The sequence below is a fragment of the Abramis brama genome (genome assembly GCF_963993115.1).
Source record: "Abramis brama genome assembly, chromosome: 16".
Classification (NCBI taxonomy): domain Eukaryota; kingdom Metazoa; phylum Chordata; class Actinopteri; order Cypriniformes; family Leuciscidae; genus Abramis; species Abramis brama.
In genome coordinates this window covers 20962120-20985972 of record NC_139978.1, presented here as the reverse complement: position 1 = coordinate 20985972, position 23853 = coordinate 20962120, and the positions used below count along the sequence as shown (strand labels likewise).

General features: G+C 37.6%; 1 protein-coding gene across 4 annotated transcripts in view; it reads left to right on the top strand.

The window, feature by feature from the left end:
- grid2 (glutamate receptor, ionotropic, delta 2) overlaps positions 1-23853 on the top strand; it is a 414921-nt gene that overhangs the window by 290770 nt on the left and 100298 nt on the right. For all 4 annotated transcript variants that reach the window (XR_014603005.1, XM_084086958.1, XM_084086959.1 and 1 more), the window contains exon 8: positions 1373-1492. Coding sequence is in view for 3 of the 4 variants with exons in the window: in XM_084086958.1 (XP_083943084.1) it covers positions 1373-1492 (120 nt within the window). In the remaining variant the exon portion in view is untranslated. The remainder of the gene's footprint in view (positions 1-1372; positions 1493-23853) is intronic.

Sequence of the window (23853 nt, the reverse complement as noted above, 5' to 3'; positions counted from 1 at the left end):
TTTACCAAAAAGACTCAGGAGGATTCTCGAATGAAATAGATTTTATTTTGTGAAAGGATTTTACAGACGAAAATAAAAGTAGATGCTTGACAAGCTCCGTCTCAGAGTTCTTTGGCGTAGACCCCGTCCTCCGTCCGGGTCTGAAAGTTAGCTGGTAGGTCCTGCCTGATGATAGAGGCAGGGGCGGAGCCTACCCCCAAAAAGTAAGGAATATGAGATGAATTCCGTACGTACCTATGAGGATTCTGAAAGGCATGCAGGAGAATTAGTAAAAATAGGGAAGACAATTAGACAACTTCTTATGTTAAAATCTTTAATGCTTATCTAAGGTGCAGTATGTGAGAGACTAAAACGACGAGATATGCTGAGATAAAGATAATTGATTAGAAACTTTAACAAGATCGAGAGTGAGAATGTCACTGTATGTGAGCTGAGCTTATCATCTTCTAAATATGAACAGAAGCCACGTCTGGCCGCGAAAGTTGAGGTGTAGATTTTAAACGAAGCCTCGATAGGCTGGGATGTTAAGCTGCATACATCCGGGGTATGAAGATAGGGAGAAAATAAAATAAGAAATAAAAGCAAAATTAAATAGCATATGCACCAGCCCATGTCTTTCTTTAAAAATAGGTCCGTAATTGACCTTACATTTATAAATGATGAGGGCTGTTGCCAGGGCGACTTTCCGAGGAGCCACGATAGGCAGAGATAAGACATTGAGATGATTACAAGGAAAGCTACGATATGTGTTTATGAACGAAGGCCGCGATCGGCCATGAAATATTTGGCTTTAGAGTACAATCATGAAAGCTCGTACAAGTGATGCCCGATAGGCAGAGTTCATGCATCGAGAACGAAATTAAGTCGAAAGCTTTGATAGCATAATGTCACTTTTAATCAATTTAATGCGTCCTACCTAAATAGTAGTGTTAATTTCTTTCAAGAAAACATTTACTGACTGCAATCTTTTGAACAGTAGTGAAAATTATTATTATTATTATTGGAAGTTCAGTTATTTTAAATAAAACAAAGCATAAACACTTTCTCCATGTATTAAAGACCTCGATGTTGACACCAAACAGAATCACATTCTGTTCAGTTTCTTTGAGTGGTCTGACTTGGTCGGACACGACAATATTGACTCAACCAATGGTGCGGCTTTGGAGCGGCACTTCCTGGCTGATGGGAGGGACTGTGTTACTGCCTTAATTATTTCTGTAGTTCTTTGTGGTACCAGTAGAGGTGTGGAAATGCACACAGTGCTTCTGATAGCATTTAACAAGAAATTTGAATCCACTTTTCATTAGATGACAAAGCCATGTCAAACTGAGGCATTTAAGTAATATATCACTTTTTTGTTTGTTTTTTACAGGGAGGTGTAAGTGGTCTGACCAGCTTGCTGGAGTTTAATGACAATGGCTCCAACCCCAACATCCACTTTGAGATCCTGGGCACCAACTACGGAGAGGACCGTGGCCGTGGCGTCAGCCGGGTAAGAGACATCACACTCAGACCCACAATATCGCTTCCAGAAACACAATTGCCTTAATTCAAAGAGCTTTTGGATTTTAATTGATAATCACAGAAGCCTAATGAATTCCATCAGCCTCCCTCAGAGAGGTGCAGTGCATCAGCACACTTTGTTTATCAGTTTTACTGTTGTTTGCTCGTCTGTTCATCACGGCTTTGGTGGAGTGAGGAGGTAGTTAAGCAGCAGTAACGTAAGAGTCGCCCCCCAGTGATCCGCAAGATAATTAATCTGTTTTTTCCATTCGTTTGTCTTTAATTACTTTAGTCATATTTATGTGTATTTGCTCATTCAAATATTGGTCCTAATCTGTCTCTGTCTTCCCCACGGAATGTGGATCAATTGCTCATGACAGAACGGCAGCTTTGGAGCTGAATAATGTGCAGATCAGTCCACACTCCTGGATGGGGATACCCCAGTCTCCTCCCGTCTGGAGAAATAAGTTGGACTTGTTTATTTAGCTGCAATAAATGAAATATTTGATTTGTGTCAGTTGCTGATTAGTAAGTCATTTATGCATTCCTTGTGGTTGCACAAAAAACACTCTTTGGCAAATAAGCACTTTTTAGTATTTAGTAGGAGGGTACATGTATTCGTCCCGAACCGTACGGTACATATGTCACGGTTCGGTGCATGCAGTCGCACGACGAATCCTAGAATGCGGCGTGCGTGGCTGTGCAACAGTTTTCTACCAGTAAAGTATAGAAGAAGAGACGATTGCTCTATGTTTACATCTCTCAACCAGTGTTTCAACTGCGGAAAGATATCAATAAAACAGTTTGAGAATATCTCACATAGCATTACATTTACCTCAGGAATTTTGTTTCAACAGCAGGTTAGTTCGCTAGAGAAATGAACTCTAGAGAGAAGCATTTTGTATATGCACTATATTAGCCTATTCATTATATTTACTTAACCTCTTAGTAATGTCTTGATTATGTTTAAATAAGTTTGTCATGAAAACAAGTTATGACAGCCACTGTTTAAATGATTATATTTAAAAAATAAATTGGAGTGGAAAATTAACTTTATAATTAGATTTAGACATTAATGCAAAACCTGCCTTATGTGCAATTTACAGTACTTTTTTTTCTTTTTTTTCAAATATATATATATTTTTTTTTCATCTAAAAATAAATTGCAACTAAATTTAATAATTTGGGCTCTGTTGTTAATTGTAACCTTTAATATTATAGTAATATGTAATTAAGGGCTTCCCATATAGTTTACAGTATAGGTAAGAGATTTTGATTTATTCGTAAGAAATTTTAATTATAATAGAATTTATTTTAAACGCTAATACACATTTGTTTTAAAAAAAGGAAAAAGAAGAAGCAATTTTGTGTTTAGTTTTCTCCCCCCGCTGTACCAAACCCGTACCGAACCATGACTTCAATACTGAGGTACATACCGAACCGTCATGTTTGTTTACTGTTACACCCCTAGTATTTAGGGTGAAAACATCTGAGATTTTTCGCTTTCTTTTCTACAATTTTGTTATTTGTTATGCAGTAGTGAAAAACGAATTAAATTGAACACCACTTTCTGCTGCACTATAGTTTTAGAGTTAAGTTATAGCATAATTTGCAAGTGCATCAGAACAGCAAACAGTATGAATATGGCCACTGGAATTGGTGTAAACAGGGCACCCAAAATTAGCACACAAAAAAATTATGAACTGCAACATAACACTTTTTTTGAAAATTAATTTAATGATCTTTGAAAATTAATTTAAAGGGATAGTTCACCTAAAAATTGCTGAAAATGAAACCATGATTTTAGGATGAGATTTTGAAGCCCAAAAAAGTGCATCCATTTATGATAAAAGTGCTCCACACGGCTCAGGAGATTAAAAAAAAGGCCTTCTGAAGTGAAGCGATGCGTTTGTGTAAGAAAAATATCCATATTTAAAACTTTATAATCTAAAATAACTAGCTTCTGACAGTTGGCCGTTCGCATCGATTTATGACGAAAGAGTAACCCCTGACCTGACGCATGATGTATTGACGAACGTGGAAGTTCAGAGGATAGAGCAAAACAAAACACCAGTCACAGATAAGAAGTCTAAAACGAGAATTTTTAAAGAGAAATGTTGGAGGATTTCGATATAAGAGAAGAGGAGCTCAAGTTTGTTCTCCAACCCTATTTGTTTGGGGCGTCAAAGCTTACGCTACTCCTACATTGCATCAGGGGTTACATTGCATCAGGGGATACTCTTCTGGCATAAGTCAACTTGTGTAGGCCGTCTGCCAGAAGCTTGATATTTTAGTTCTTAAAGTTGTATTTTCTTACAAAAACCCATCACTTTGCTTCAGAAGGCCTTTATTAACCCCTGGAGCCGTATTGATTACTTTTATGATGGATGGTTGCACTTTTTTGAATTTCAAAATCTCATCCTCCATTCACTCCCATTATAAAGCTTGGAAGAGCCTGGATATATTTTTTTTAATATAACTCCAATTGTGTTCGTCTGAAAGAAGATAGTCATATACACCTAGGATGGCTTGAGGGTGAGTAAATCATGGAATAATTTTCATTTTTGGGTGAACTAACCCTTTAACCCATGCCATTGTAGGTGATGTGCACAATTCAAACCATCTACTAAAGACAACTTCCAACTCGAGCATCTTCTAATGAAGTGAACAATTTCTAATCAGAAGTTTGTATATTTGTAATCCAGAGTAAATGGCAAGGGAAAAAAAGCTGAGTGATTCAAATGGTATAGGAACTAATGAAAAGCACCAAAATACAGTCTTATGACTAGTAATAAATATTTACTTTGAAATATTTTCTCAGTTCATCCATTTTTGTGTAGCACGGTTTTAATTTTGGACCCTGGGTTTAAACTACAGCAGGTAAATGTTGTTGGCTGGTGTATTTGTCTCTTTCCTGCTGATGCTTTTGAAATGAAATCCCTAGTCCAAAGCTTTTAATGTGCTCTAAAGAATTGTGACATATGTTGACATAGTGTAGATTGTGTGTATGAAGTGACTTGGATCTGATAGAGTGGGATGTTAATCAGAAGGTCAGTGATTGTCCTTGAGGACTTCAGTGTGCCAAAGTCAACAGTCAACCATCAGACAACAGGCTAGAGTCCTTAAATGATGCCACTTCCTCTTAACCACTGGAACCTCACTGGAACCTTACTGGAACCTTACTGCCATCATGCACAAATTAAATTGTCAGATTTCATTAAAGATAATATTCTCTGACATAAACAAGATCAGTGCTGCACTTCCAAAAGATGAAATAAATATTTAAAGTACAAAGTAATTAAATTAAGCAAGTTTCTTTTATCAGAGTGGATAATTGTTTCAGAAGCAATGCTTTTTCTATGCAATTTCTTTCTAGCAATGCTAGTTCTGCACACTACTGCTGGGAAAGCACATGAAGCAACAATATAAAACTAAAATATTAAATCTATCTATCTATCTATCTATCTATCTATCTATCTATCTATCTATCTATCTTTTTTATAAAGACTCTCATGCATTACTTTTGCAGTACACAATCTGTATTTACACTGGCTTGATAATATTCAAACACATAGTATAGATACACGGAAGGACAGCTCTTCACAAGTACTGTACATATGTTTAAGCCACTTGTGTTTTAAACATCTCTTCAATTAACTGCTGTGTTTACATACATGCCAGTATGTGTTTCCACACTTGTTGACATTGACCAGAAACAAAACCTGTTTAATGTGACCACCTGCTAACACATTAGCAGTAGTTATCTCAGCTACCTCCTGTGAGGGGGATGTTCTTCCAGCCTGTTGAAAATCGCAGCTGACACACTTGAGCGTCTTTCTAAAAGAACTTTGCGGTTTTTCACTCCACAGTTTTAGAGTGTCACAAGGGATTGCACAACCTTTGCTCTCTTTTCATATGGTCAGTTGTCCTGAACATTATCAGTCCCTTTTGAACAGGCATTTAATGGCTTTTGTTTCTAATGTAGACTTGTTGCCGGGGTAATTGGTGTGAAGTTGACTCCAGGGTAAAGAGTGATGTCAATATTTCAACATCCTGTTTTATATCCTTCCAGTGACACAGTATTCTATTCAGAGATTCACAGGGTGGATAGTGAAAATGATTTTGATTTGATACAAATTATATGCATAACATTTTGAGTGGCAAGTTAAATTGAATTGTTTCTGTGTTTTAAATTATTCAGATGTGAATAAGATGTGTTATTGTTTCAAGCTATACATTAGATTTTGAATCCTATATTTTCAATATGGTTTAAAAAATGTTTGGACCCTACTCTGTAGACACCAATATGTAGATGTACATATCTCCATTATGATGGTTCAAAGCAATCTGTCATAATTAGTTTTACCACCATGCAAGAATTAGTTTTCCACATCATTAAATCCATTGGCTACATTCAGCTTACCTCTCTTTATATCAAAACATCTAAAAGCTTCACTGTGGCGTAATTGCTCGATTAGCCATTTTGGCTAATCATCCATGCTGGGATACAAAATATTCTTTTGTTTTAGCCTTCATTGAAAACGTATTAGCGCACAGGTCGGGCAGTCAGTAGGGAATATGCGATGGAGTTTGTGCTAATGTGAGTGTCCACTGAGCCGGAAGAGGTGGGAAAATTTGCAGAGAAAAAGAAGAGGTTAGATAGACGTCACTGGGATTAGAGAGTTAGGAAAGTCTATTACTAGCCAGCTTAACATCCCATCAGCATCAGCAGCTCATTAACTATGTATGACCATCAGTAAGCGCCAATGTAGTTAAAGCTTACATATGTGATTTCTAACATATGCTACATCATTAGAATAGAAACATACATTACTGAAAGTTTGGGGTCGGTAAGATTTTCAAAATATTTTTGAAAGAAGGTCTCTCTTATGCTCACCAAGGCTGCATTTATTTGATCAAAAATATAGTAAAAATAGTATTGTTGTGTGTAATATTATTACAATTTAAAATAACTGAATTCTACTATTAAATATTATTATTTTCAGAAGCCATTACTCCTTTAGAAATCATTCTTAAATGCTGATTTGGTGCTCAAGTAACATTTCTTATTATTACCAATGGTGAAACCGGCTATGCTGCTTAATAACTTACAGTATAAAGTTCAAAGAATAGCATTTATTTTAAATAAAATAAACGTACTGACCCTAAACTTTTAAACGGTAGTGTTTGCATTAGTATGCAAATGTTGTACCTCTTTAAATGTACACTACATAATTTGCAGTTCTCTATCCCCATCTGTGGTTGGAGTTACTTGCAGTGGAAAATATTTCAATTCTTTATCAGTTTTTTCAAGAAGATTAATCTGATGGATTGAGGTTACCTTCAAATGTGTGCGCCATTAGTTCAGATGTTATTTAGAAGACAAACCTGCCCTGAAGGACCCCCAGCACTGCACATTTTGTATGTCTCCCTTATCCGCAGACTCTAGCAGAGGTGTGTTAGATGAGGGAAACATACAAAATGTACAGACAATGCTAGATGTCCTTCAGGACAGGTTAGAAAGCCCCTGATCTAAACCATGTGAGCTTTTTCATTTAATATGATTCTTTTCCTTCATTCCCTGAAAGAAAACAGACCTTAGATGAAGACAGCAACACATACTTGCGTATAAATTGTGGATTGACACATTTCACAGTCACAAAACCGAGCTTGCATAGCTAAAAGCGCATGTGTTCACATACTTAGAGTTTGTTTCAGGCTACTTAAATGCTTTGTAGCTCACTGTTGAGAACGATCTGTTATGTGACTAGATAAAGTCAGCCCTCAGGGTATGGCCAGAGTGTACAGCATGACTTTGAGTGTGTTATATTAATATTCGGAAATGGCACCCTTTCGACTGGGTGATGTGCATTAATGTGTTCGCCGACTCGCAAGGCAAGGTTGTAGAAGTGCCTGTGTTAAATATGTGAAAACTGTACAGTGGGGAAAGAAATCCCCTCAGGTCTGACTCCCCATTTCCCCCAATTTTCCATTCCATTAGGTAGATTCAGATGTTCTTTGAGGGGAGCTGTCTCGGCCTGTATGATTGGAGATGGAGAGAGTGCGAACGAGCAAGGCAATCATTGATTTGTGGTGCTTTAGAGACATGCTTCTTTTTTTCTTCTTTTTTTTGGCACATTTTGTCTAGACATCTCCCTGTAGATTGCCAATGTGTTAAATGCCTTGAGTTTCTCTCTTCAACCGCAGCCTCTCTTCAATTTTCCAAGAGTAGAAAAGATATTTTCCTCCGCATGTGTGACACGGATTGTATTATCATATTGTTAAAGGATGAAGTAATTGAATAGATATGGGAAAAGAGCTGGGCATAGCAGCGCTTTTGTTCATTGCAGTCCCATATTTATTTCCACACTAGTCCTCACTTCTACTTTGTAGGCTTTTACTGAGATCTATTACTTTTTGTCCAAAGGCGAAAATGCTCTTATTCTATTAAGCAAAAGTTTCTCTTATCCAGATGTAGAATTTGGCTAGAAGAGTTTTTGAACTTTCAGATCAAAATCCTATTGTATTAATGAATGTGGGTTATGATATGAATACAATGTCAGGTTAAACCTATTTTGAGGCCTTTTACTTGAGCTGCCAGCATAATCTTTTTTTTTTTTCTTGAAGTACTTGATTATTGCATATCTAATGGGGTCATGGTTTACTTACATCAGAAAAAATCTCTTTTACCCATTTTTGAACGTTATTTAATGGATATTTTCTTGTATCCAAAGGTGTTGTCACAGTTACAGTTGTTGTGAGAATTCTGAGATGAAAAAAGTAATTTAAATTGGAATCCATGCAGGAATTTTGTGTGAGTGCGAAATTTTTAGCTAATGTGTTCGCAACTTAAGGCTTGGTGGTTCTTTTTTTGCAAATACCACTACAATACATTGCAAGGTTTATGGATGTTTCCACCAAAATACCTTACAGAAAAAAAAGACAATAACAGTTTTTTTTGTGTGTGTGTGTGTGTGTGTGTGTGTGATATTTTACATAATTTTCAAATACAAATTAATGTACTAAACTTAGATGTTTATACAGAAATCCAAATAAGCAATTTTTCCATTACACATTTCTCCAGACTGTGATTGCGCTTTGTACGTTCTCTCCGTAACATTTCTCTGTAATGTGATATCGTTCTCTTTGCATATTCGTGTGCAATGTTTAAAAGAGAAATCTAAAATCATTCCTTTTTCTTCATTATTTATTTATGGCTGTGTATTTAGTGTTTGTATTGTGGCTGCACGCTGTGAATAAAGATAAACGTCGTAAAGATAAACATCTCTTGCTTTCCCACAGAATGAATGTCCCTCAGTATAGAGAAGTGTAGTCCTCAAAGCAGAGCTGCACGTCACCGCCTCGACTTCAATGGAACAAATATCTGTTGTGGCACTGGGAAACATCTTAGACCTAGAGTGAGCGAAACATCCATTTTGGGTGATTTTGAAAAGGATTTTGAAAAGTACAGAAAACCCCTGTGATCGTTATTTATTTATGATGCTGTTTCGCCGAGAACTTTGCCAAGAATAAGAGACTTTGATAGAAAATACAGGGATAAACAGCTTTTTTTTTCTACAGAAGGATGATAGAAACACACGTGTACATATATGAGCAATATCACACAAGTAGGAGTGCGATGTGGCTCTTTATCAGCATGGCTGTGATTACGCCACACAGGCAACTGTTTTCAACTTTGATAATAACAAGAAATGCTTCTGAAGCACCAGCATGTTGATTTCATGTTAAAATATCTTCATTAGTCTGATTGCTACAGTAATGTTGCATCTCTAACATAATGTAGTAACAAATGCATTCGCAGTGAGGGTGTATTGAAGGCTGTGGTCGCAGGTTCTAGGTCAGACCCCCAGTGTGCCCTCCTGCAGTCTTCCAATAGAATTACAGCATGTAAACCAGAGGATTACCGCAGACAGTGCCGTTTAGACTCTCCATGCCTCTGTGGATCAGCGCATTCCCATGTTCCTGCTCCAGCCGGATTAACACAACCAGTCCATAGTGTCCTCACTCCATACCTCAGCGCCTGGACTTGCCAGTTGTTTCTCTCACTCTCTCTCCTTTCCCCCTTCTTTCTTCTGGTTCTGAGGCGCCTCTGCTGCCTGCTGGTAATTACCCGGTGCTGATGAAGCCTTCAGAAAAAAAGCTAGTGTGTGCCACAGGTGCTGTCTACTTTTCTAAAGGTCAAGCAAAGGTGCGAAAGCGACAAGTGTTTTCATCAAAAAAGCTAAGTATACTGTTGATTCAATGCCGACTCTGAAACCATATGTCAGAAAAATAAAAGAGAACGTAAATATATGATTACCTTGACCATACCACATGACGAGTAGTGTATATATATATATATATATATATATATATATATATATATAAAACGATCAGGCATAACATTATGACCCCTGACAGGTGAAGTGAATAACACAGATTATCTCTTCATCATGGCACCTGTTAGTGGGTGGGATATATTAGGCAACAAGTGAACATTTTGTCCTCAAAGTTGATGTGTTAGAAGCAGGAAAAATGTCCAAGCGTAAGGATTTGAGCGAGTTTGACATGGGCCAAATTGTGATTGCTAGACGACTGGGTCAGAGGATCTCCAAAACTGCAGCTCTTGTGGGGTGTTCCCAGTTTGCAGTGGTCCGTATCTATCAAAAGTGGTCTAAGGAAGGAACAGTGGTGAACCGATGACAGGGTCATGGGTGGCCAAGGCTCATGGATGCATGTGGTGAGCGAAGGCTGGCCTGCGTGGTCCGATCCAACAGACGAGCTACTGTAGATCAGATTGCTCAAGAAGTATGATAGAAAGGTGTCAGAATACACAGTGCATGGCAGTTTGTTGCGTATGGGGCTGCATAGTCTCAGACCAGTCAGGGTGCCCATGCTGACCCCTGTCCACCTCCAAAAGCGCCAACAGTGGGCACGTGAGCATCAGAACTGGACCACGAAGCAATGGAAGAAGTTGGCCTGGTAAGGGCGGGCGTACACGGTGCGAGTTCGGACACTTGGGAGGTCGTGAGATATTGCACACGTTGCGAGTCAGTTTAACTGATAATCGCGTCAAAGCAGCTCGTACACGGCACGACTGTCCTGCACAAATTTTATGCCGAGCCGGCAGCAATCACGTGAGCTTTCGTGCTAAACACAGAGACCGTCAATGTTGCATGCAGGCAAAGCTTCAGATAGAAAAATGACAGAAATGTGTGTGCAAATGATTTGTTGAAAAGCAGAGAACAGTAGCCATTCCTTTCAACATAAAAACTAGAGAGAGAGAGAGAGAGAGAGAGAGGTGTGTGTGTGTGTGTGTGTGTGTGTGTGTGTGTGTGTGTGTGTGTGTGTGTGTGTGTGTGTGTGTGTGTGTGTGTGTGTGAGAGAGAGAGAGAGAGAGAGAGAGAGAGAGAGACAGTGTATGCGCACGCTGTATGGTTGCTGCCACTGAGGTATAGCACCATCGACGTGGTTGTGTATGATTTGGCAATAGGGGACAGCTGGTGAAACAGCTTTTTAAACATGTTTCAAAAATTATCGGGAGGTCGGGGAGGTGCTCATAACGTGCTCGGCTCGGCTCGTAATTCCTCTCACACGCTGCGAGCCGCGACCATGCGAGCATCACCGATTCCACGCGTTTTCTCCCGAGTGAGAAAAATCATCTGCGAGCTCGTAAAAACAGCAAAAATCGCACCGTGTACGCCCGCCTTAAGATGAATCAGGTTTTCTTTTACATCACGGGGATGGCCGTGTGCATGTGCGTCACTTACCTGGGGAACACATGGCACCAGGATGCACTATGGGAAGAAGGCAAGCCGGCAGAGGCAGTGTGATGCTTGGGGCAATGTTCTGCTGGGAAACCTTGGGTCCTGCCATCCATGTGGATGTTACTTTGACACGTACCACCTACCTAAGCATTGTTGCAGACCATGTATACCCTTTCATGAAAACGGTATTCCCTGATGGCTGTGGTCTCTTTCAGCAGGTTAATTCACCCTGACACAAAGCAAAAATGGTTTAGGAATGGTTTTAGGAGCACAACAACTTGTTTGAGGTGTTGACTTGGCCTCCAAATTACCCGGGTTGATGGGTCAGGGCTGTTAAAATACCAACACAATATTAGGAAGGTGGTCGGAATGTTATGAAATATATCGGTGTATATTCAATAGTTCGCTAGGTCTTTCTCCAACCCTCACCATCACATGCCTTGGGACTCACACACCCCAGCCACTTTATTAGCTACACCTGCTCGTTAACACAAATATCTAATCAGAAAATCACATGACAGCAACTCAATGCATTTAGGCATGTACAGTAGACATGGGGCATTCTCAATACCAAGTACGCAAACTTCGGACTTGCCAAGTTTGACTCAGGAGAACAAACTCTCAAGGATGGGAGGACGCAAGTCTGGTAATTCTGCAAATGGAACAGCGGTGTTCTTGATAGCGTCACTCAGATCGCTCTGGCTACTTTGGTAATCTCTTTATGTATATTTTAGGCAACAATAAAACAAAATATGTTATAAAACACCAATATGCCTCTTTTCATTTTTTATAAAAAAAAAAAAAACTTAAACATTTTAATAACCACACAAATGTGGTTCAGGCAGCGCGTACATTGATTATCTTCACTGCATGTATATTTATAACAAAATTAAATATAAAACACAACCCTGCCTCTTTTTGTTTTCTAAATATGCAACATTATTATATTGATCATTAAAACTGACATTTTACAAAAAGAGACAGGGTTGTGTCATTTTATTTTATTATACATGTAAATACAGTGAAGAGAATCAGAGTACATTTGTACATATTGCCTGAACTACATGTTATAAATATTATACCAAAAAGGTATAAGAAGCTATACAATAAGAAATGAAGCAAACGATTCAGTCAAACACAAGTCAGCTCTCTTGTAGGCTATGGTATTAAATTCAAATACCCTAAATATATAAAGTTATGAAACTTCACTTTGACCTCAGCCAAAACGATTTGCCAGGGAACAAAGTACAGTATTAATTAGACCAAAGATTGCCCGTTAGATATACACAAGATGAATTAAGTCTCATGTTTAACCACTAGACTAGAGACATCAGAGCCAGCGGCAAACGTCAGAAGGACTAGCCGAGGAAAGGCTTTTCCAAGCGGGGTTAATGAGTGCTGAGCTCCCGTTGATCGCCTAGATCTCACAATTCCAAAATAGGCACTATCTTTATAAATTAACCACAGATTTGAGCTTTAAACAACTATATTCTTGCCTCAAAAACTCTTAAAACTACATTTTGTGACACAATAACAGTAGTATTTTTAAATTACGCGGGTTTTCTCCTCTGCTATTGACGCTTGCTGGTTGGTGTGAGATGCATTCTGGGATACCTAGCTGTCTCAAGTCCACACAAGTCACCTCTCCAATGCGTCTTTGATAAAAGGGGAGGATCAAGATTACATCCAGGGATTTTAACTGTACTTGGCTAGATGTGAACTTTGAATTGGAAATCAACATGAACACAAGTACAGACAAGACCTCGTATTGAGAAACGGCCCATGTCAAGAGAATCCGCTGAAGTTCAGACTGAGCATCCGAATGGGAAAGAAATGTTATATAAGTGACTTTGAATGTGGCATGGTTGTTGGTGCCAGACGGTTTGAAGTAGATGGGCTACAGCAGCAGAAGACACACCGGGTGCCACTCCTGTTAGCTAACATGAGGAAACTGAGGCTACAATTTGCAGTGGTAAAAACTTTGCTTGGTCTGGTGAGTCATGAACTCAAATGGCCTCCACAATCACCAGATCTCAATCTAATAAAGCATATTTGGGATGTGATGTGACATTCGCATCATGGAAGTACAGCTGACAAATTTGCAGTAACTACGTGATGCTATCATGTCCATATGGACCAAAATTGTTGATGAATGTTTCCAGCATCTTATTGAATCTATGCCACAAAGAATAAAGGCAGTTCTGAAGGCAAAATGAGTTCAAACCGGCTATAGCAAAGTCTACCCACTTTATTAGGTAGACTTTGCTAGTAGCCAGTTTGACCTCATTTTGCCTTTAGAACTGCCTTTATTCTTTGTGGCATAGATTCAATAAGATGCTGGAAACATTCATTAGAGATCTTGTATGTTTTAACACTAGAACTACCGGAATTCCATAACTACTAGAACGACCATAGCGGTCATTCTGACCGTTCATACTTTGACGTTCATATGGCCGTACTGAACGTCATTTTCATCATGTCATATCTATTGTACATGTTAACCTTCTCTTTTCCAATGAAGCTTTTAATTCCTGTCGTCATAGCCCTTAAAACAAGCACAAAAGAAAGATTCCCCCGACATGTGCTGCCTCTATTTGAGGAACGTTTTGCGTCAAAATATTTTTTTTCACCGGACTCACCACGTGAATAGACATGCACAAAAGTTAGGAAACGTCAAAGCTTCATACTGTTTAGTACAGCCCTGTTTGTAAATAAGTTCAATAATCAATACAAAATCTAAAAATAAATGGATCTACAATGATAGGTAATAATAAACAGGACACAAAATTTTAATTCAAATGAATGTGAAAATGTATACAAACAGGCTAAGAAAAAACATGAACATTAGCTAAACAAGAAAACAAACTGCTTTAGAACGATTAGTTTCAGTGAACAAAAAATATTAACGAACAAAATCAGGTTAACTACCCATTTGAACGGCGCAAACACCCCGCATCATTGACGCTTACGCACATTCCACACAGGTAAACACTGCCTTTCGTGTGCAGTACACTTTGTGACATCTGGCACATGTCTCCTTGGTTTTATTTTGTTTGCAGTTCCTCCAGTTGTATGGCTTTTTATTCCATGTGGTTGGAGCGAAGTTCGCTCGCCAGTCGTGTGATGAAGTCCCTCCGCGAAACTTGCAATGTAGCAGACTTATGATATTTATAATGCGTGCGGTCAAAATGACCGTTATGGTAATTCTAGGTAGAAATAGTCAGAACTGTTGTGTGTTTTGTGATTTTAATAAAATAACAGTGTCAGAATAAAATATGCACATATTTAGGAAAAGTCAGAGTCCTACAGCCACATTTATTTTATTTTAACAAAGTTATTACACTGTAAAATTTAAAAACGGTCAAAATGACCGTCTTGGGAGTTCTAGTGTTAAAAGAAATAAAAGTTTTTGAAAACCTTTTTTCAACATAATGATATAGGGCCCTATCTTGCACCCAGCGCAATTGACTTTGTACACCGACGCGTGTATCATTCCTATTTTGCACCCGCGCACAGCAGACTTTTCCCTCCACAGACTTACGTCGGTAAACTAGGAAATGCATTTGCGCTCCCGGTTCAGCGCAAAGAGGCGTCGTCTTTCGGCGCAAACGTTCCCTGATGCTATTTTGCAGGTTTAGAAAACAATTCCGCCACTGACCAGGAAAAACCTAGTCTAAAGTCAGTGGCGCGTTGCGCATGTTATTCATATGCTATTTTAAGGGCGCATGCTTGGCCATAATCAATGTAGCAATCCGCCATGGAACAAGCGCGCCTGCTCTTAAAGGGAATGTGAGATGTAACACTGGTTTATTTCACGTTATGCCCAAACCACACCTATGAATAATGAAGCTATTTCAGACCAACCCATTTTAGATTTGCGTCGGGCGCAAGAGTCATTTATCCCGCCGGTATAATAGCAACAGCGCCCAAGACCCGCCCAGAAAGTTACTTACGTTTCGCGCTTGATACTTGCGTTTCAGATCGTTAAAATAGGGCGCATAAAGTCAATGTGGTATTGGCTTGTAAAGCTTAGTAATATTTTAAGTATGTAAAATCACCATAAAAGTAGTTCTGTAAGTCATACAGGTTTGGAACATCCTGAGGATGTGTAAATAATGACAGAATAATGACATTCTCAAAACTCATCATACTTGTCATCTGTTATTCATGAGAGGAGAGAAGAGAGGAAAAAAATGAAAAAACATTCACAATCATACAGTATGTTCCACTATAAATGACCCCTTCACGTCCATCCCTGTAGTAAGTGTAATTAAAGTGCATCTTGGCATCAAGATCAGTGTTCTTTCCAGGTGCTCCCTCCAGGGAGAGATGGAGCATGATGCCACAGTTAGACAGCAAAAGTGCACGACTGCATTCCCCTGAGAAAAAGCACTTAGCAAACCACAGCCTGAAATATTCAACATGGCCACATCATTATCTGCTGGCAGGAAGTAGAGACTACATCATACAGGCTTTATGATGTGGGCTAATCCCATCTAAAGAACATTTCCTCATGACTGAATCAGTGTGTCCCTGAAGCCCACCGCCTCCGGCCTCATGCAGCAGATAAAGAGAGGATGCAAGGATCTGGGGTCAGGATCCCACAAGTCTTTCGGACTTTCCCGTTCTGCTGCCTCATAATACTGTTTTGGGGCAAGACTTAAGGGCTGCATCAACTTCAAAACTGTTTTAAATATAAAAGAGAACTGCTTTAAATATAAAGGAGAGAGGCATTCGCAGTCGTTCCCGTCTCCTCCTCCTCCTCTGCTTGTTGGTCTCTCACTAGCTCACTCCTTCGCTCTCCCTGGGAGGCATGTTGTTGGAGAAGGTTGAGTCAGTCCACACTCTGTCAATGTCTTAATAGGATGAGGAGGAAGTTTTTCACAGTTGCCCTAGATATTGCTGAAGGGGATGATAGTGTGTACCCAGCTCTAATTTTAACGTGCTAGTAAGGAAGGAAGTACACTCCATTAAGTGTCATTTCAGATCTTTACTGATTTAAACATCATATTGATGCGAGCCCTTTTTTTTCCAGTACTTATGCAAATATGCGTGAACAGTCAGAATTAGATCAGGACAATATCTAAATTTCAACAAGGCACTTTTTTCTTCTTCTTTTTGCTCTGTTCATTTTGCATCATTCTCTTTATAATCTTTCTAACCATATTTAATGTATTCTGTTTTGAATAAGATTTTTCCAATTTGGTAAATAGTATTACTTTTTAGATATTTTTCTGCATCAAACATTGCCATTCATTACTTGCTTCAAGCTAAAATATTTAAATAAACCAAAATGTTAAATAATACACTCATTTGATTTAATAATAAAAAATAGTAATTTATTATTATATTGTATAAATAAACTTAACCTTAAATAAAAATAATACAACTTTTAATATAACTCATAATACTATAAACTGTGAAGTGGTATGGATTATGATAGTATAGATTAACACAATACATGTTATATCCATCTGGTTATTTTCTTTGTGTGTGTTTACTTTAAGTTACAGTTTGCAGAATTTTAATTTCTTTTAAACATTATACAACATGATTTAGATCTGGCCTATTACAAACCGCAAGGCAGTGAATACAGAGCTGTCTTTGTTTTATATAAATAATAATAATAATAAACATTTCCCCCCAGGTAATTACATTTCTAAAAAATAATTATGAATAGTGGTAATGCTTGCTGTAAGCTCAAACATGGTCTTTCTGGGAACTTCAGAAACTAATTAGTGAACACAGTGAATACTTTTAAGTGATGAATCTTTGACTTTGGTGCGGTTGTACTCACAAATGTTCAATCTCAATTTATAATTGTTTTTAATCTTTTCTCTTTTATAAACTAATTGACTTTGTTCACAAAGCTTTATTAAAAAAGCACACACGTTCACCTCTCTGAAGCCCTGTGCTGTGTATGAAGATTAAATATTAAATAGATTGGCTTTAGTCCAGCATTACAGTCAAATTCATTATTGTTTATCGAATCATTAGTTCAAATTAATATTTCAGTTTAACTGATAATTGTGTTTACAAAACTCTTTTAATCATAAACATATTTTCATTAACTTTTTTCACTTTGTAATTATTTTACGAATGTGTTTGCATGCATCAATAATTGTCAATTGTGAGTTTACTTACAGCACTTTTACTCTTCATGTATTAATTATAATTTATCTCAGGTAAAGCTGAATAACCTCTGACATAACCATATCCTACTCCAATTAACAAAAGAAAGTCTGTTCGTCTATAGGAAAACAGCTACAGATATTAATTTACCCAAATTATAGTTGGGTATGTTAGATGTCTGCTTTCCCACGGGAAATTATTTGTTGTAAATTGAATTGGGAGGTATTCCTAAGTTGTTTTTGAATAAATCGGACCAATGATAGAGAGGAGTTGTTCAGGAGACCTGTTTGGTGACCTACACTGTAAAAAATGATCAGTTGACTTAACTTAAAAAAAGTAAGGAAACCCGTTGCCTTAAAATTAAGTAATAAACTTCATGCGTAATTGAAAAAATTGAGTTATGTGAACACCGCTTTATATGTCAAGTTGTCAACATAACTAAATGGTTTCAATTACGCATGAAGTTTATAAAGTGGTTCCTATAGGAATCACTTTATATTCACAACCACACATGACAAATGTATTTTCTTTTTTTGTTGTAATTTTGTTCTTAATACATTAGTTTGGTGTTGTAAAGTATTCAATTTATATTATATTATTATAATTGTACAGTATATAAATATTTTAAAGAAATATGTTATTATAATATAAATACTGACCGCTCTATGTGTATGTGTGTGTATATATATTATTAGAAACAAACAAAAGGAATCCTTGGTAAGCTTCTGATGGTACATTTCTATATCAGTGTTTGTAGAGGATGGCATGTCCTATAAGCATTTTCTATATTATTACCTCACTTAACTCTTAGAAGACTGAGCATAATTGCTCAAGTTTGCTGCAAAATTAAAGTCCACTCATCTATTTTTGATGGCAAAGCCACACGTCAGCCAGCGTATTGAGGTGTTTTTGAAATATACATGCAGAGATGCTTGGGATGACTTTGACTTAAGTCGACTGTCATGACGGTGGTGTTTATGTGTTGAATAAGCCTGTGGGGGCATTCATGCTTTGGCTGTTTGCATGACAGGTGCTGCTTTGCATCGTCAGCATTTCGTTTATGTCGACTGAACCACAAACTACTTGTGAAGTACTGTTTACAAATTGCCTGAGGCAGGGCTCCATCGATATGACCCTGCTTGCAATATGTTAGTATAGTGATGCATCCCATAAAGTCCCAGTGGAGCGTCCTGGCAAGGAAGGGCATAACTGCTCAAATTAATTGCTAGACACAGGTGGTAATCCTGAGAACATGGATTCAGTTAGGTGAACTCAATAGAATTGCAGGTCAGCATTGACAATATGGTAATTGCTTGGATGCTGTGTCTTTAAGTGAAAACAGAGAAAACAGGCCTAAACATTTTTTATTTATTTTTTCTTACTAGCTCTGTAAGACCAGTTGTTGAGATTTTGTACGTGCTTTGCACTGTCAGAATTTTTATTGGCGTCACGACAAAATATATACATGCATATTTAGTAAAAAATTGTATAGGTATCACAAATACAGATTTTATTTTGACAAAAACAGACAAAGTTTGGGCTTAGTAAGATCTTTTAATGATTTGGAAATGTCTGTTATGCTTACCCATGCTGCATTCATTTCATAAAGTAAAAACAGTAATATTGTGAAATGTTATTACAATTTAAAATAAACGGTTATAAAAATAAAAATAACGGTTTTCTATTTTAATACATTTTAAAATGTAATTTATTTCTGTGATGGCAAAGCTGAATTTTCAACAGACATTACTTTAATGTCAGATGATCCTTCAGAAATCATTCTAATATGCTCAGAAACATTTCTTACAATTGTCAATGTTGAAAGCAGATGTGCTTGTTATTTTTTTAAGCCGTGATTAAAAAAAATCAGGATTCCTTAATGAATAGAAAGGTCAGAAGAAAAGCATTTATTTAAAATAGAAATCTTTTGTAACATTATAAATGTCTTTACTGTCTCATTTTTATCAATTTAATGCTTCGCTGCTGAATAAATTATTCATTAATTATAAAAAAAAGAAAACTAACCCAAATTGTTTACAGTAGCTGTAGGTTTCTATTTTTCTATAAGTAAAAGAATTTGCAATAATATATGTGTATATTGTATTAAAACAAATATGTCACTGGTAAAATATGTACTAAAATCTTTACTTTAAGACACTACTTTAAGACAGGAGCGGGTGATAAATGGCAAGCTTATGAAGACACCTTGCTTGTGGTGATCTTTGCATTGACTTTCCTCTGCCTTGCACTACAGCAAAGTGTCACATCATCACCCTAAGAGGTTATCGAAACCCTGGCATTACCAGCCATGAGGTCGCTCATATCCACACTTCACCTTTGAAACTATCTGCTAACTCCAGCTCTGTGGCAGTGGCGGCAATCGCATGTGATGAAGATGAACAGATCCATTGCGTGAAGTGCAGAAACGGCCAGAGCAGACAGTGTTACGCCCGCACACAAAATGTGAATGTGCAGAATAGAGCGAGGCATTATGGGATGCTAATGGTGTCATTCTCTTGCCAGAGAGCTTGTTTCTTTTCCGCAGTGAGAAATGAGCTCTTATCTGTCCCTCTGAAGATAAGAGGCAGAACTCTCTCTCTCTCGCCTCTTTTCTGCTTGAAATTTACAGTACTGTTTTTTTGGGGGGGGGGTTCGGGATGAGGCAGCTCACCCCAAATGTTAGAGGATGACAAACATTCTGCCACTGGTTTGAGATTCAGAATGCAAAACAAATTTTAAATGACAGAGGCACACTATGTCACACCATGGCCTCAGAAGAGGGGTACTATGCTGGAACTATACACTAAACCGCCAAAGAATGACAGTTCTGCTTCAGCAATTGTGACGATGATACTTTTTAGAGCACTCTTATTTGAATGTCGCCATGTCGGCCTGTTGTGATTCTCACTGCTCCCAGAAGTCAACATGATGAGCGATGAGTCCAGAGAACAGCATTTGTTTAAAATATAAATCTTTTGTAACATTATAAATGTCTTTACTTTCACCTTTGATCAATGTAACACACTTTTAATTAAGTTCTGACAAAAAAAAAAAAAAAAAAGACACTGACCCCAAATTGTCGAATCGTAGTGTATTTTGGGGTATCTTGCTTTTATTTGACAGTGTAATGTGTCTATTTCATGCTTTTAAAGTGATAGTACACCAAAAAAAAAAGTCATCATTTACTTGCCCTCATGTTGTTGCAATTCCTTCTTTTGTATTCCATGAAGGCTTGGAACAACGTGAGGGTTAGTAAATGATGAAACATAAATTTGTTTTTGGGTAAAATATATAAAAAACACTACTTTAAGACAGGAGCAGTTGGTAAATAGTCATCTAGTCATCTACCTCCTAGAATGCTCTGATTTGAACATCGCCAGGTCGGCCTGTTGTGTTTCTCACCGTTCCCAGAAGTCAACATGATGAGCGGCGAGCCCAACGGTCGATGGATGTGTCGATTCATGCTGACGCAGTCAGCGGCAGCGATTCAGCAATACGGCTACATGTATTCCCTCGGTGGATAATATTTTATTGATTAGATGAGGCTTGAAATTTCTCACAGGCATTTAGCATCCCTCGCTTGCTGTAAATATAGCTGTTATGAGTTTATGTAGACATGCTCAAGAAGACCTTTATCAGATATTGCAGATTCGGCTTCCATGGACAGTCTCTGGGTTTTATATTACGTTGCTGCGCAATCAAACCATAATTACCGATTTTAGACTCGCATTTGCTTTGGATCTGCTTTTCAGGGACACTCTTCAAAGTCAATTCCTTGAGATCAATACGGAGACACTTAGCAGTGTCCTTAAACTCAAAAACATTCGTTTTAATGAATGATCCTTTGTGAATCAATCAATTATACATCATAAAAACATTCCACCTGCTCCCACAAGAGAGGAAATGGACTGATAAAAAATGTTTAATGGCTGAAATTGAAGGTTGATTGTCTATTGAATTGTGCTATTTTATAAACGCATCTGAGTAAGAGACAGGAACAGCATTCTTTCTCTTTTTTTATTTGCACCAGAAAACGATCTATATGGAACAGCCATTCTATAAGATCAAGAGTGTCCTGTTATAGCTGCATAGACATCCAGTTCAAGAGAATCAATTTATTTAAGCTTCAGCTTGAAATTATAAACATGAGTCAGGCTAGTCATTTCTCACCTTCAATTACGTGCAAAGATCAGTTTTAATTGTGTAGACAGGTAATCAAAAATTTCTCCCATCTTGGATTTATTTTTCACTATTATATTGTGTTTCTATTATATTGAGACATGACTATACAGTATATAATGCATCAATTGTCAAGTCATCTATGTTCTTCCTAATCACATGAGGTTTTAGATGTCAGCTTTCTATGTAGGGAGCAAGACTGCTCACTAGGTTTTAGAACAGTGCATTTGGATCTGGGTGTATTGAATTTCCATGTTAATATTCTGGACTGCCCAGCCCCATGACTAGCTGGCTGAATTGATGATAAGCCACTAAAGGCAGAGTACCTATGAGAAGAATGAATAAACGGTCTCAAAGGTTAGCAGATCTTTGAATGCAGCTTGATATTCAACAATATATATTCTTGTCAAAGAAAATACACACACTTTCACATGCTCGTACCCCTTTGAGACCATTAATATTTCAGGTGATTTCATTACATAATGATAGTTAGTAGGCTGGTACTTCAGACAGATTTGATAAGAATGAACTTAAAATGGCTGCCTTGGGTTTAAAAAAAAAAAAACAGCGCCTCTGAAGTGCATAGTTATGTAAAGGCTCTGTCATATTAGCCTCCATGGGATGGTGTGTACCCTGTCTAATCCCAGTCTAAATATTATGCTAATGACTAGCCAGAGCCCATGATAATACGACTCATAGTGTGCAGTGTTATTTTGAATTGATGTGTTTCAAACCTCTCGTGTATGAAGGTAAGCTGCATTACCTCTCAGATCCATTGAGGGTTTTTTTGTTTTTTGTTTTTTTTAACAAGGTTGTTTTGGTGCCAGGTTTATGAATGCATAAAGGGCGACATTTGTATTGCATGGACAAAGCATGACATTTGTACTGGTACAAAGCTGGACATAGAAGTATATGCGTCAGCTTTTTATTTTATGTTTTTTGGTGCAATTTGTATTCTGTCAAAAGAGTACTTTCTTGGGAAACTTCAAAAGCATCACAGTCTTTTACATTCCTGCCTTCCAAACCCCTTCATATCATGTTTTGATTGAGCAGGAAAATCTTTTTCCAACACTCTCTTGCAGGGGACCCAGAAATTTGTATCTCTGTGGAGAGGATTTTTTCACAGGTTGCTCGACGTACTTCAGGAAGTATTGCTTTTGTCTCTTCGCTATTGTTTTATTGGGCAAATAAATCGATAGTTGTTTTCTGTTATTATCCGACTCAAGAGGAAAAATGAGCACAGTAGGGCAACAAATTGTTTGTTTATGCGGCTCACATTAGCTAAGTGTAATTAGAGTTTGGTGAACAGATTTGTGCTTGGGTATTAGAGCATAGCCCTAAATTACTCGTCTAAATCATGATTGTTTGCTCCGTGCTGTGTTTCTATGCAAAAGCTTGTTTTTTTTTGTCGCTTGTTCGTGTGTGTGTGTGTTCCTGTTGCATTGTATTAGTAATTGATTTTTACATCGCTTGTCTTAAGCGGGACTAACTTATGTTTACTTAACATCAAAATTTGAGATATTCAGCAAATTTGGTGAGTCATAGTCTGATTGTAATTTACTGTGTTTTAAAAATAACCAGAACCAGAAAGGTGTGTCTGTGTGTGTGCGTGCGTGCGTGCGTGTGTGTGTGCGTGCATGTAGCACAAGTATAAAATTGTAGCACAAGTATAAAATGTTGGCTAGTAGTGCAGTTCTTCACTTAAAACAGGAATATTACTGACAAATTACATTAATTTTCCATACAGGGCACACAAAATACAAACCTAAAATCCAGAAATGTTTTCAGACCAAAAATGGTCGACTACAGGAACATAGCACCTCTTGCTAAGTCAATTTTGTTTATATAGGCCTAGCCCAATATCACTAATCTCAATCCAAACAACATCCATCTGTTTTGTTTGAGCAATTGAAAATACTGCTTTATTTTCCTATAAATCATTAGAAAGATCTAAAGTTTTATTATAAATTATTAAATTATAATGGAAAAAAATCTGTGACGGTAATTTCTTACTCTTTGTCAGGAAATCCTATGCATTTTATGCTGAGAGAGAGAGAAAGAAAAAAACGTATCTACACTGGAGACAAACTTATGGATTTGCATATGTTTACTTCACATTTCTTTGGAGAGATGTACTATTTTTCCAATTGTTTTACTCAAAATAGGGTGTTGTGGGCATTAGTGAGTACACACGTCTGTTTCATTCATACTTGTAGCCGGAGGGCGCCCTTGCAAGCAAGACTCATTGAAGTCATAAAACTTATAACGTTCC